At 34.2% G+C, this 13,006-nt stretch overlaps 1 protein-coding gene across 1 annotated transcript in view; it reads left to right on the top strand.

The window, feature by feature from the left end:
- The window catches only part of prkcdb (protein kinase C, delta b), a 39,896-nt gene extending 27,904 nt beyond the window's left edge, over window positions 1-11,992 (top strand). Inside the window, 5 exon segments of the mRNA NM_001365237.1 lie at window positions 591-682; window positions 792-854; window positions 3,728-4,055; window positions 4,190-4,318; window positions 8,843-11,992. Coding sequence (NP_001352166.1) covers window positions 591-682; window positions 792-854; window positions 3,728-4,055; window positions 4,190-4,318; window positions 8,843-9,001 — 771 coding nt within the window. The 3' untranslated portion in view covers window positions 9,002-11,992.
- The last annotated feature ends 1,014 nt before the right edge of the window (window positions 11,993-13,006 follow it).

The following is a 13,006-nucleotide window of genomic DNA, read 5'->3' as shown; positions in this document are numbered from 1 at the left end:
ATGTTGAAGAACTCGTTTTCCCCTATTACATATGCTGGTGTTGTCGTGACATTTGAACAATACGTCATCCTTAAATGACACACAGTTGTGATCTGTTTGACAGCTTGAACATACAGTCTTGACAATATGCAAATCTATGTGATTGTACACGTTAGGACTTGGAACTTTGTGAAGTTACTTTAACTTTTTAATTTAAAGGGTTAGTTCACCCCCAAAAAAATATTATATCATCATTTATTCACCCTCATGTGGTTTTAAACCTTTGAGTTTCTTTCATTTGATGAACAAAGAAGACATTTTGAAGAATGCTGGTTGCCCGTTGACTTTATATAGTAGTAAAATAAAAAAAAACATGGAATATAAATAATAGGTGCCAGCAACCAGCATTTTTCAAAAAATTGTCTTCTGTGTTCAACTCAAATCGGTTTTGAATAAGTAAAGAGTGAGTGTGTGAAATATCCCTTTGAGAGACTCATTCAAATATCTGTGGAACATAATGTGCTTTGGAGTAATGTGCTGTAGTTTCCCCCACCAGTCAAACATAGTCATAATGCACCATCTCTAAAGGAATGTGTTTTTATCATCAACAGGAGCACTTGTTTTTTGTGATGGAGTATCTGAATGGAGGAGATCTGATGTTCCACATTCAGGATAAGGGCCGCTTTGATTTGTACAGAGCCACGTGAGTGACATACCTTCTAAATAAATAATCTCCAAATAGTTAATTCTTTACTCTAGCATACTTTCTTTAATTTAATTTTCTTTTTTAAGAAATGTTGGTTTTGCCACAGGTTTTATGCTGCTGAAATCATCTGTGGACTACAGTATCTGCACTCTAAAGGCATTGTATATCGGTAAGATGCTTGATGATTGTGATAGTTCACCTTTTACTCATTTTTCACTTGGACAAAACTTATTTGAGATTTTTTTTTTTTTGAAGAACACAAAATAAGATATTTTGAAGAATGATTGTTGCTGGTACCCATTTTTTCCCTACTGTGCAAGTCAATGGTTACCATCAACCAGCATTCTACAGAATATCTTATAAAGACTTAAAACAACATGATGGACTTTTTTTGTGCACGAAACATAGCATGTTGTATTATACATGTTATATTGTATTATTTTGTTTTGTTTAAAAGATTATTATTATGTACTGTAGTTCCAAATGTTTTATTTAGTAGTTTGTATTTTAAGAGGATTTTTGAGCATATACAGTCAGTGATTTTGGAGCTCTAAAAAGAAGACATTTAACAGGTCTACTGGAAGTTAAATAATGTTCAATTTAATTTGTTATAGAGGTTTGAGTTTTAAAATATTTCTTGATGTTATTTCCCAAAGCATGCTTTACTGTAAAGCTATGACAATTGAAGGTAGAACAGGTAGATCTAAACTTACTGGACAGGTTCCAATAGGATGTTGTTAGGGCAAAATACTAAACGTTTCCTTTAGTAGAAATTAGTTTCCCATTCTTTTTCAATATAGTCATGCTATTGTGTTCAAATTGTGATGATGAATAACACATATATTATTTTTTTTTTATCAAGACCATTTAACCTTTTTTCTTTTTTTTTTTAAATATACATATACAGTGTAATTCTTTGTAAGTAAGGTTTATTAGAGGAAGAGAATTTTTCACAATATTTCTTTTAATATTATTTTCTGTAGAAAGTCTTATTTCTTTTAGATTGGCTGGGAAATATGTTTACAATTGTATTTTGAAGTTGCTACAGTAAATATTATCAGCTCCTTTAAGTTTTTTTTCTTTTTACAGAACCACCGTTGTCAAACAAATTGCCTAATTAACCAAACTTGCTTAGTTAATCTAATTAACCTAGTTAAACATTTAAACTGCACTTTAAGCTCAATACTTGTATCTTGAGAAATAGCTAGCTATAAGAAATTTGTTATTAATACTAATTATATTTGAAAATGTGTTGAAGAAAATCTCTCTGTTAGGCAGCACTTGGGTAATATATAGTTGAAGTTAGAATTATTTACCCTCCTGTGAATTAGTTTTCTTTTTAAAATATTACACAAATGATGTTTAACAAAGTAAGAATTTGTCACAGTATTTCCTGTAATATTTTTTTGTGAAGTAAGTCTTATTTGTTTTATTTTTGCTCGAATAAAAGCAGTTTTTAATTTTTTAAACACCATTTTAGGTCAATATTATTAGCTTCCTAATGCAGTTTAGGGATAGTCTACAGAGCAAACAATCATTATTCAATGATTTGCATAATTACCAAGGGTGTAACGATACGTGTATTTGTATTGAACCGTTCGGTACGAGACTTTCGGTTCAGTACGCATTACAAACCGAACGATTCGATTCAGACTAACATCTAAAAAGATAAAAGGGAATAAGTACAAAATATAATGTTTTTAGTGCAACAACGCTCAACATGCCATCCCAAATGACGTGGCAGACAACATGCTGCCTTCCCCGCTGTCATTTTAAACAGTAGACCATCGCTTTTGAACTCAGAATATCATTTTATTAAAGCATGCACTCATTAGCAATCTTGCTGGCTTCTGTGTCAGCCTGCTCGTGCTGGCTCCGCCCCTGGACCCTGATACAAAACAGCCAATCTCAATAACCTGTTCACATATCAACACACCCGCCCACCTCCAAACACTACTCCAGTCAGGCATTAGCTTGCAAAATGACAAGTAACGTTAATGTAATCCCAGACATCCCATGTCTCGCGGAAGTTTATTTCAGTCAGATAATTCCTGCTTTCATATGCACTAAAATGGCAGGTGACATATCAAGCAGATCTGTGCAGTCTGAAGAAAAGGTGGACACTCATCCTCCTGAAAATAATAAAAATACTTAAAAATAGATTAAAACTGAGTTCCACTTAAAAACTAAATTGTTCTTTTCTTTTTATTTGTTTAACTGCTACAAATTTACATTTATTTTTTTATAAGCTGCTTTTTGGTTTTGAGCATAAAGAATGATTTGTTTTATTTGATGCCAAGCAGAAACCCCAGAAGTATAGCTCTATCACAGTTTAAAGTAAAAGAGAAAAAAAACAAGATCATACTTTTATGATGTTTTCATACATATAAATTTAAATCAGAGAAATCTTCTGGCTTTTTTCTTTTTTTGCTGTATCGAAAACATACCGAACCGTGACACCACTGTCACCACTGTGATTTTTGTGAACCGTTACACCCCTACTAATTACCCTAACATAGTTAAACCTTTAAATTACACTTTAGACTGTATACTAGCATCTTGAAAAATATTTAGTAAAATATTATGTACTGTAGGATAAAAGAAATCAGTTATTAGAAATTAGTTATTAAAACTATGTTTAGAAATGTGTTGAAAAAAATCTTTCCGATAAACAGAAATTGGGGAAAGAATATGCGTATAAATATACCTTTCTTAAGCAGCAAATAATCATATTAAACTCAATTCTGAAAGATATGTATACATAAAAATGGTATACTATGTTAGTCTAACTAGAAATGATCATATTATTTGCATTTTTTTGTTCTTTTGTTGCTTTGATTACTTCTATTGTTCTCACTTGTAAGCTGCTTTGGAAGAAAAGTCTCCCAGCTGATTATATAATAATAAATGCAAGCAGTTTACCAGAAACAAACTCCTTCTCATACAAAACAACTGTAAAAAAGGTTTAACCAAACCACAAGACAGAATGAATTACAGTATGACTCTCATACTGATGTCTTGTCTGTTTTCCAACCCAATCAGAGATTTAAAGCTGGACAATGTGATGCTGGACAAGGATGGACATATCAAGATAGCAGACTTTGGGATGTGCAAAGAAAACATGATTGGAGAAAACCGAGCCACCACCTTCTGTGGCACACCAGATTACATTGCTCCAGAGATCCTGCTGGGACAGAAGTACAGTTTCTCTGTGGACTGGTGGTCATTCGGTGTGCTGCTCTACGAAATGCTGATCGGACAGTCGCCGTTCCAGGGGGATGATGAAGATGAGCTGTTCGACTCCATCCGCATGGACGTCCCACACTATCCCCGCTGGATCACCAAAGAGGCCAAAGACCTGCTGGAGAAAGTGAGTCTGCTTTTTCCTCATGAATGCTGTCAGCTCTGAGGCTTTATTATGGAGTCACTGACTTGTGGTGGTCTGACAGCCTTTTGGGAAATTTAGGGTGTAAAAATTGAAATCTGTGGCTTTTACATTTGCAGTTATTTGAGCGCGATCCGACCCGGCGACTAGGTGTTGTGGGAAATATTCGTGGACATGCTTTCTTCAAGACAATCAACTGGCCAGCGCTGGAGAAACGAGAGGTGTCTCCTCCGTTCAAGCCAAAAGTGGTACGATTCTGATCTCATTTCAACAAACATTGAAACAGTGCGTGTCTGTTTATCTGTGTTTGTATGAACAGTAGAAGACTGTTTTAGAAAATTCAGTGAAACTTATTAGCCTTCTTTACAAAATATTTGCCAAATGCTGTTTAATAGAGTAAAGATATTTTTCACAGTATTAACAATTATATATTTATTCTGTAGAAAATCTTTTCAATTTTTATTATGTTGGAATGATTTATTCATTCATTCATTTTCTTGGCTTAGAAAGTACTTATCGGCTTAGTCCATTTATAAATCCGGGGTCGCCACAGCGGAATGAACCGCCAACTTATCCAGCACGTTTTTATGCAGCGCATGCCCTTCCAGCCGCAACCCATCTCTGGGAAAGAATAATTTATTCATTTATTCATTTTCTTTGCAGCGTAGTCCCTTTATTAATCAGGGGTCGTTTCAGCAGAATAAACCACCTACTTATCCAGCATATGTTTTACGCAGGAGATTTGTTGGAATATTAATAATATTAATAAATATAAATTAAAAAGTACTATGGTCAATCAATATTATTAGCCCTCCTAAAATTATTTAAATAAACCAACTTGCCTAGTTATTGTAATAAACCCAGTTAAGTCTTTTAGTGCACATTAAGCTGAATACTAGTAACTATTAGAACATATTTATTAAAACTAGTATGTTTAAAAATGTGTTAAAATCTTTTCTCCATTAAACAGCACTTTGTTTTTCAACAGATCTTTAAATATAATTGTTTTAATAATTAATTTTTAATAGCTCTGTCTTTGCCTTAATAACATATATAATATATACATAATATACATATAACATGCATATATTACATAATATTTTACTATGACTATTTTAAAGGCTTAACTGGGCTAATTAGTACTATTAATTAGGCAAGCCGTTCTGCCGTTGTACAAAAGTGATTTGTTCTGTAGCCAATGGGAAAAAATATTCTTAAAGGTCCCAAGAAATTAAAATAAAGTTTTTCAGATGTTAGTATCAGTATTGTTAGTTTTTAAGAAATCTGGAAGCTAGTGTGCTCCAAAACAGTGACAGAATTCACATTTATAAGATAAAAAACTGATATAAACATGTAAAGCCTGTAGATTAAATGGACCAATGGTTTTATTCACATCACCTTTAGTTTCTCATCAAATTGTGGCCAATCAAATACTCTCTAGTATCTGACATGACCCACCCCCTTTAAGATGCTTTTCATTTGCTTTTCATTTGATCTGCTTGAGCTCAACCACTCTTAATGGCAGAGCGCTAATAAAACAAAACGCTATTGGCCGTTTCTTAAAAAGGAGAGGAGCTACACTATGTTCCACCCTCTTTTTGTGTTTCAGTTGAAATTACGTCAAACATTAAATAAAAATGCACATTTCAAATCACTTTACTGGACCTTTAAGTAGGCTAATAATATTATAATATGACCCTTAAGAATAGTTAAAAAATTAAACTGCTATTATTCCAGCTAACCTAAAACAAATAAGACTTTTTCCAGAATATAAAGTACTATAGGAAATACTGTGAAAAAAATGTCTAGCTCTATTAAACATATTTGGAAAATTTAAAAAAAATCACAAATAATTTTGGCTTCAACTGTATTTATACTTAATTATATAATTAAACCATATTTAAAGGCTGCCTAACCAACTGTCTGAAATAAAATACATTTTTTGGAATTTATAACGTATATTATAAATTTATGTTTTATAATATTGTTAGTCAAATAGAAATATAAAAAGCTCAAAATGATAAAAATAAGACTTAAAAAAATAAACGCAAAGCTCTTTCATAATCTAAAGATACATGGAGAAAGAATAAGGAACTTTGTTTTTCAGCAGACTGTCAAATGACTGTGTCAGTATTGGATCTTGTTACATGTCGTTTACTCAGTCAAACTGCCTATTCAGGACAAATACAGTTATTTCAATACTTCCACATAATTCCACTACATTATTATTTAAATGTAAGATGTATACATTAAACTTTATATAAAAAAGACCAGTAGAAAGCAATTATCAGTTAAATCATCTTTTGAGTAAATTGATTATTTGTTTTTATTTTAGAACCTACCAAAAACCTTAAATGTTGAAATACTTTACAAATTTACACACAATACTTCATCTACATTCACGTCTTTATGATTGAATCTGATTCATTGCATCATGCAATAATAATGTAATAAGGCAAAGCAGTTTATTTGACAGCTTATTTCACATGATACACTCTAAAAGGAAATGCAATAGTAAAACATCTTGTCATAAATGTTTAACTAGTGTAGTAAAATTTTGTAAAAAGTTAATGATAAACTAATAACATAAGCCTTATCTGTGTTCTTATTATGACATTACAGTTTTAACAGCGAGTTTCTTTTAACAGGGTCATATGATGTCATAAGGAATCAAATTTACCTTAATCTGATGAGACAAGAGTAAGCTTTACAATGGAAAAAGTGTTTCAGAAATTGCTGAACAGTTTATTCAAGTTTAAGACATTATTCACGTCACACCATACGTGATCACATTTTTAATAAACATGAGCAACCTATTTGATATTCTGACATTTTACTATCCCATGTTGTTTTATTTTTTTTATTCATACTATCATTGTCATACTATTCATACTAATATTGCTAAACTACAGAAGAGCTAATAATAATTTGGGGAAATGTGGAGAAATTTGATTAAAAAAAAAATGTTCTCTTTTCTTTTCAGGATGTGTGAAGCACTTACTGCTCTGCATTTTTTGCTCTGCAAGTTTATGAAAAAAATAACTGAAACTTATAAATCTTATGAAACAATATCTAAATCAGAAAGCAATTTTGTAAGCCTGTAACAAAAGTTAAACCACATTATTTTATTAATAATAATTACATAAATTTAGCAACCATGCTTTAAAGGTGGAGCATGTAAGTTTGACACCCAGTAGTTAAACTAGGTATTGCACTCCTGGTTCAAAACAAACACAAGCACAGGGTGCCAGATTGAGGACAGCAGATGGTTCACCTCAAATCTTAAAAATAAAAATAATAAGCAGTTTGAAATGTGACTCAAAACCAACTCATATCAGTGATTCGGCATGTACATTTAATAATGTTAATAAGGTTTAATGTGTATTATTTAGATAATAAACCTTACCATTTCCTGAGTGAGTGCATATTTTGCTTCTGAAAGGCTGTATTTAAATTTCTGTTTTTTGTCTGGTGCAAACAGCGTAATTGCTCATTACTGCAAATCTTGTCACGTAGCGTGTTGTTAGGACACAGAGGTTACAGTGTAACCAGCTCACCTAATGTTTACGCTCATATTATTTATATTATTTGCTAATTAATAACCGCCTCATGCGGAATTCTGAATCTGTGTCTTATTTTGGAGTCTGCTACTGTTTAACGGTGGGCGCATTTTGGTTTTCCAACAAGGCAACCTGGGGAGCCGAATTATAATTGGCTAAACTGACAGTGGGCGGGTTAAAAGGAGCAAAACAAAGACAGACGTTCCGGCACACATTTTTAAAGCAAAAAACTGACTTCTGCATTGTTTTTCAGATAAACTAGAATGTTCACTTGGCATGTTTACATACAGCACCTTTCATTCATTTAATGCCATTTATATTGTTAAAAAGATTATTTTAAATAAGTTTTTATTGAAGACAGATTCAGAAAGAAAAGGATTCTGTTTTACATATTTTGTTTCAATATAACATATGAAAAGAAAAAAAGTAAAAGCAATATGAAAGTCATTATAATAAATAAAAACCCACCCACATAACAAAGAACTTGTTTACAAAGACCTGTTTGAACAACAGAGTATGATGACAAAGCATATTAAAATATTACAGAAATGATGCATTATTCATTATTCCACAAGGCTTTTTAAGGAAACAGATTAAAGGATGGCAATTGTTTTTCAAATTGTTTGAGTTGTATTTTTAGATAGTACCTAATTTGCACCAAATGTAACATAGAGATCATTTTTTAAGCCAAAGTTTAAATGTAGGGGACTCCTAAAAACTTCAGATTAATTAAAGAATCAAAAAAAAAAAAAAGTCCTGGTTCTCACAAAAATATTAAGCAGCACAATATTGAAAGTTTTATCACAATAATGAATGAATGAATTCTGAAAAATCATGGAGAACTAAAATAATCACTTTTGCCCTCACAGAAATGATTTTTACATTAAAATATATATATTTAAAAGCTTTGATAATATTTCACAATATTCCGTTTTTTTACTATATTTACTGTATTTTTACTGAATGAAAGTCAGCCTTGGTGAATATGAAAGACTTCTTTTTAAAAAAAATCTTGCTGACCTCAAGGGTGTTTTTTGTCCAGCCAAAATGCTATTTGAGGGTTCTTTGTCACATTTATTTAATCTACTTTTGCAATGCAGAACACTGTGATCTTGTGATCCAGTCCACATCACACCATGCAGAAAATGAAGCGTAACTCCTTAGAAGTGTCTTCTGGAATGTTTTCTGACATTTATCTCTCTCCGCTTTCAGAAATCCTCCAGCGACTGCAGTAACTTTGACCGTGAGTTCCTCAGCGAGAAGCCCCGTCTCTCTCAGAGCGACAAGAACCTGATAGACTCCATGGACCAGACTGCCTTTGCTGGCTTTTCATTCATAAACCCCAAAATGGAGAGCCTAATAGACAAATGAGGCTGCAGGAGCCAGGAGTTCAACCAGTGTTACACTTGTCAAACTTTCTGGAAGATCCACATAGATAGTGCTGTATTTATGTCTTCTTTAATCAGCTGATCAAAACTTCAATCAGAAGGACTTTATTTGATGATGTACTATTGTTATTGTAAAATCCCTAATTGAGATACATGTATGTAGAAGTTCATTTGACTTTTAAATTCCCTTGCTATCAGAAGCATTACATGCACATGGTTAAAGAGACGGTTCACACCAAAAGCAAAAACTCCCCCTCCAGTTTTTCTAAATCGAGTTTCATTTCTCCCCTGAAATCTAAACCGGTGTTCTGTCGATTTGTTCTTCTTTGTCAGATTGTCCTACCTCCCGTTCCAAAAGTAGGCAGCACATTTTGATGACAGAATAGGGTACTTATCAGATTTTGCTACCAAGTAACTTCTAATGTGGAGTAGTGTGATATGAAGCTGTAATATCACCCTAACTTACCTAATCTCTAACCCAACCTCAGAACTATTAAAATACCATTTTGGTTGCAGAATCTAATAGACCAATTACCAACCTACGACACACATGACATCACACGGGTCCACGGTGCAAAAAGAGACAGGCTGCAATAGTAAAGATATCGTGTTGTGCAGTAGGATGCCAATTTCGAAAGTGCAAAAATAGAAAACGCAACTTTTACTATACACCACACTGCTTTACTGCCAACTGCAGATGTCTTTGCCTAAAAGGGAGCTGAATGAAGTGACAAACTAATTAGAAATGCTGGACTCTGCAGTTCTCATGTTATATCAGGTAAGTCATACACATTACTCGTTTTCATTCATTCATTCATTCATTCATTCATTTTCTTGTCCGCTTAGTCCCTTTATTAATCCGGGGTCGCCACAGCGGAATGAACCGCCAACTTATCCTGCACGTTCTTATGCAGCGGATGCCTTTCCAGCTGCAACCCATCTCTGGGAAACATCCATACACATTCACACACTACGGACAATTTAGCCTACCCAATTCACCTGTACCGCATGTCTTTGGACTGTGGGGGAAACCGGAGCACCTGGAGGAAACCCACGCGAAGGCAGGGAGAACATGCAAACTCCACACAGAAACGCCAACTGAGCCAGGGTTCGAAGCAGTGACCCAGCGACCTTTTTTTGCTGTGAGGCGACAGCACTACCCTACTGCGCCACTGCCTCGCCATTACTCGTTTTTAATTGCAGAATTGATTTCAGCAAAAACAGTTAAACATGGTTAATTAAACTGCGGACACTGAATGCAAAGAATGAACTGTGAAAGTGTAAAATGCTAAGGGGAACTTGGTTTTATATTCACACATTCATTTAGTGACAGCTTGTGACACACTCCCTATATTGTTTACCACGGCACTTTGAATATTGGGTCCGAAATAACCTGCAAGTGTGACTTGAAAACAACATTAGCACTGTTAATTTGACTGTGAACAATGTTGTACTTTGATAGTCATTGGCTGATAATATTATTTTACTATTTAGAGTTTGCAAATAATACTTTAATAAAATTATATTATTAAGGACAAAAGTCTGAATGTGTGAATATAAAACCAACTTTTCCTCTATGTGTAGGTTCACATACCCTGGCGTACAGGTGCAGTTCGCTGTCAGAATCCAGTTGTTTTGCTTGCTGGTGATTATTACTCAGACCTTGTATAACGTTAACTCAGTCTTCTTTCATTGTCTTTGGCTAAGCAGAATCACTGTTTTTAGCACTACATAGTGTTGAATCTGGTCATCATGGAGCATTATTTCTAGCACATGACAGCACAGAACAACATTGTTGGCATCCAAAGACTTGTAGACCTTTAACTTCTCTCTTGTAAAATCACTTAGAGCTTCAGTGAGATTGTATATTTGGGGCTGGATGCTCGGCCATTTCGTCTTATGCAATATTTATTGGGAGAGTGCAAATGGACCTGTCTGATGAACGCCGCTCACTTTAACGTTAATTTTAACGAATCCCTGTGCTTGTCACTGGGTGACGAGCTGTTATAATACGCTGAAAGCATTATGTAAATAACATGTATAATGTGTAATCAATATCTTATTTCTAAGTCAACAACAAACTCTGTACTGTATCGGATGTCATTCCCTCGCTGTAAATGCTCCCGGTTTCTTTCTTTCTGCGCACGCATCCTGAATGTTTACAAACATGGTAATTGGTCTATAGGTAGGATAAAATGTCAGGACACCGGCAGCTATTGACTTTTTTTACTATGTAAGTAAATGGCTACAGGTTACCAGCACTCTTTAAAATGACTTATTTTGTGTTCAACAGAACAAAGAAATTCATAAATAATCAGTAAATTTTCATTTCTGCGTGAACTATCCCTTTAAATTGATTAAAAAGGGACTCCTATAAGTAAGGGACTGTATACTGTACAATATGCTGGGGCTTTGCAATTTGATTAAATAGTGGCCTTTTTGCACTGTCCTTTTACAATGTTTCATTGTTTATTTTGAAATCTCATACTAAGGTTCATTTTTGGGATGACCTGGCATTTATTTATCTACCCTTTAATCGTTTATCTACCCTCTACCCCTTAAAATCTAAGATGCTGATTTTGCATGAGCTCTGCTGAGCGTGCACACAATAGTGTTTTTATTCCCACTATATAATAATGGAAATCTCATGTAGGTGAACGTAAAACCTCTGCAATATGGAATCTTGTAAATACAAATGTCTTAGTTCCTACATAGGGTCACTTTTATGGTACTGTAATGTGTAGTATATGGGAACAGTATATTGGTGTGGGGAGGATATATACGTCTCCTGAGGGTATAAATATATGTACTTATTTAATGTTGGTATTTTAATAAAGTGTGATACTGTATATAACAATATATGTATATTGCTCTGAACTGTTTCGGTTGTAATAGGAGGTAATAATGCTCTTTTGTACTGGATTTACTCCTCAGAATTCGACACCATTAAAGGTTTCTTTAACTTTCATGTTAACTCTGCTTTACTGTTGTGTTGTGTTTGTCACACCTTCACTCATTGTTTTACTGTAGTAAATGGGTTCTTCATAAAAGCATTCATAGCGCTTCACTTTTTTCAATTTTTTTTATTACAGCCTTATTCCAAAACGGATTCAATTCATTTATTACCTCAAAATTCTACACATGAAACCCCATTATGACAATGTGAAAAAAGAGTTTTTTGAAATTGTTGGAAATTTATTAAAAATAAAAAAGCTGTAAAATTACATGCACGTAAGTATTCACAGCCTTTGCTCAATACTTTGTTGATGCACCTTTAGCAGCAATTACAGCCTCAAGTCTTTTTGAATATGATGCCACAAGCTTGGCACTCCTGTCTTTGGGAATTTTTGCCCATTCCTTATTGCAGTACCTCTCAAGCTCTATCAGGTTGGATGAGAAGCGACGGTGTACAGCTATTTTCAGATCTCTCCAGAGATGTTCAGTAGGATTTAGGTCTGGGATTTGGCTGGGCTACTCAAGTACATTCACAGAGTTGTTGTGAAGCCACTCCATTGATATGTTAGCGGTGTGCTTTGGGTCATTGTCCTGGTTCAAGATGAACTGTCGCCCCAGTCTGAGGTCAAGAGCACTATGAAGCAGGTTTTCTTTGAGGATGTCTCTGTACATTGCTGCATTCATCTTTCCCTCTGTCCTGACTTATCTTCCAGTTTCTGCTGCTGAAAAACATCCACACAGCATGATGCTGCCACCACCATGCTTCACTGTAGGGATGGTATTAGCCTGGTGATGAGCAGTGCCTGGTTTTCTCCAAACATAACGCCTGACATTCACTCCAAAGAGTTTAATTTTAGTCTCATCAGACTAGAGAATTTAGTTTTTTTTATGGTCTGAGAGTCCTTCAGATGCCTTTTAGCAGATTCCAGGCGGGGAGTAGCTTCTGTCTGGCCACTTAACCATACAGGCCTGATTGGTGAATTGCTGCACAGATCATTGTCCTTCTGTAAGGTTCTCCTCTCTCCACAGAAGA

The sequence above is a fragment of the Danio rerio genome, chromosome 11 (assembly GCF_052040795.2).
Source record: "Danio rerio strain M-AB ecotype USA chromosome 11, GRCz13ab, whole genome shotgun sequence".
Taxonomy (NCBI): domain Eukaryota; kingdom Metazoa; phylum Chordata; class Actinopteri; order Cypriniformes; family Danionidae; genus Danio; species Danio rerio.
Note: the sequence above shows the minus strand (reverse complement) of the source record. Positions and strands in the feature narration are given on the sequence as shown.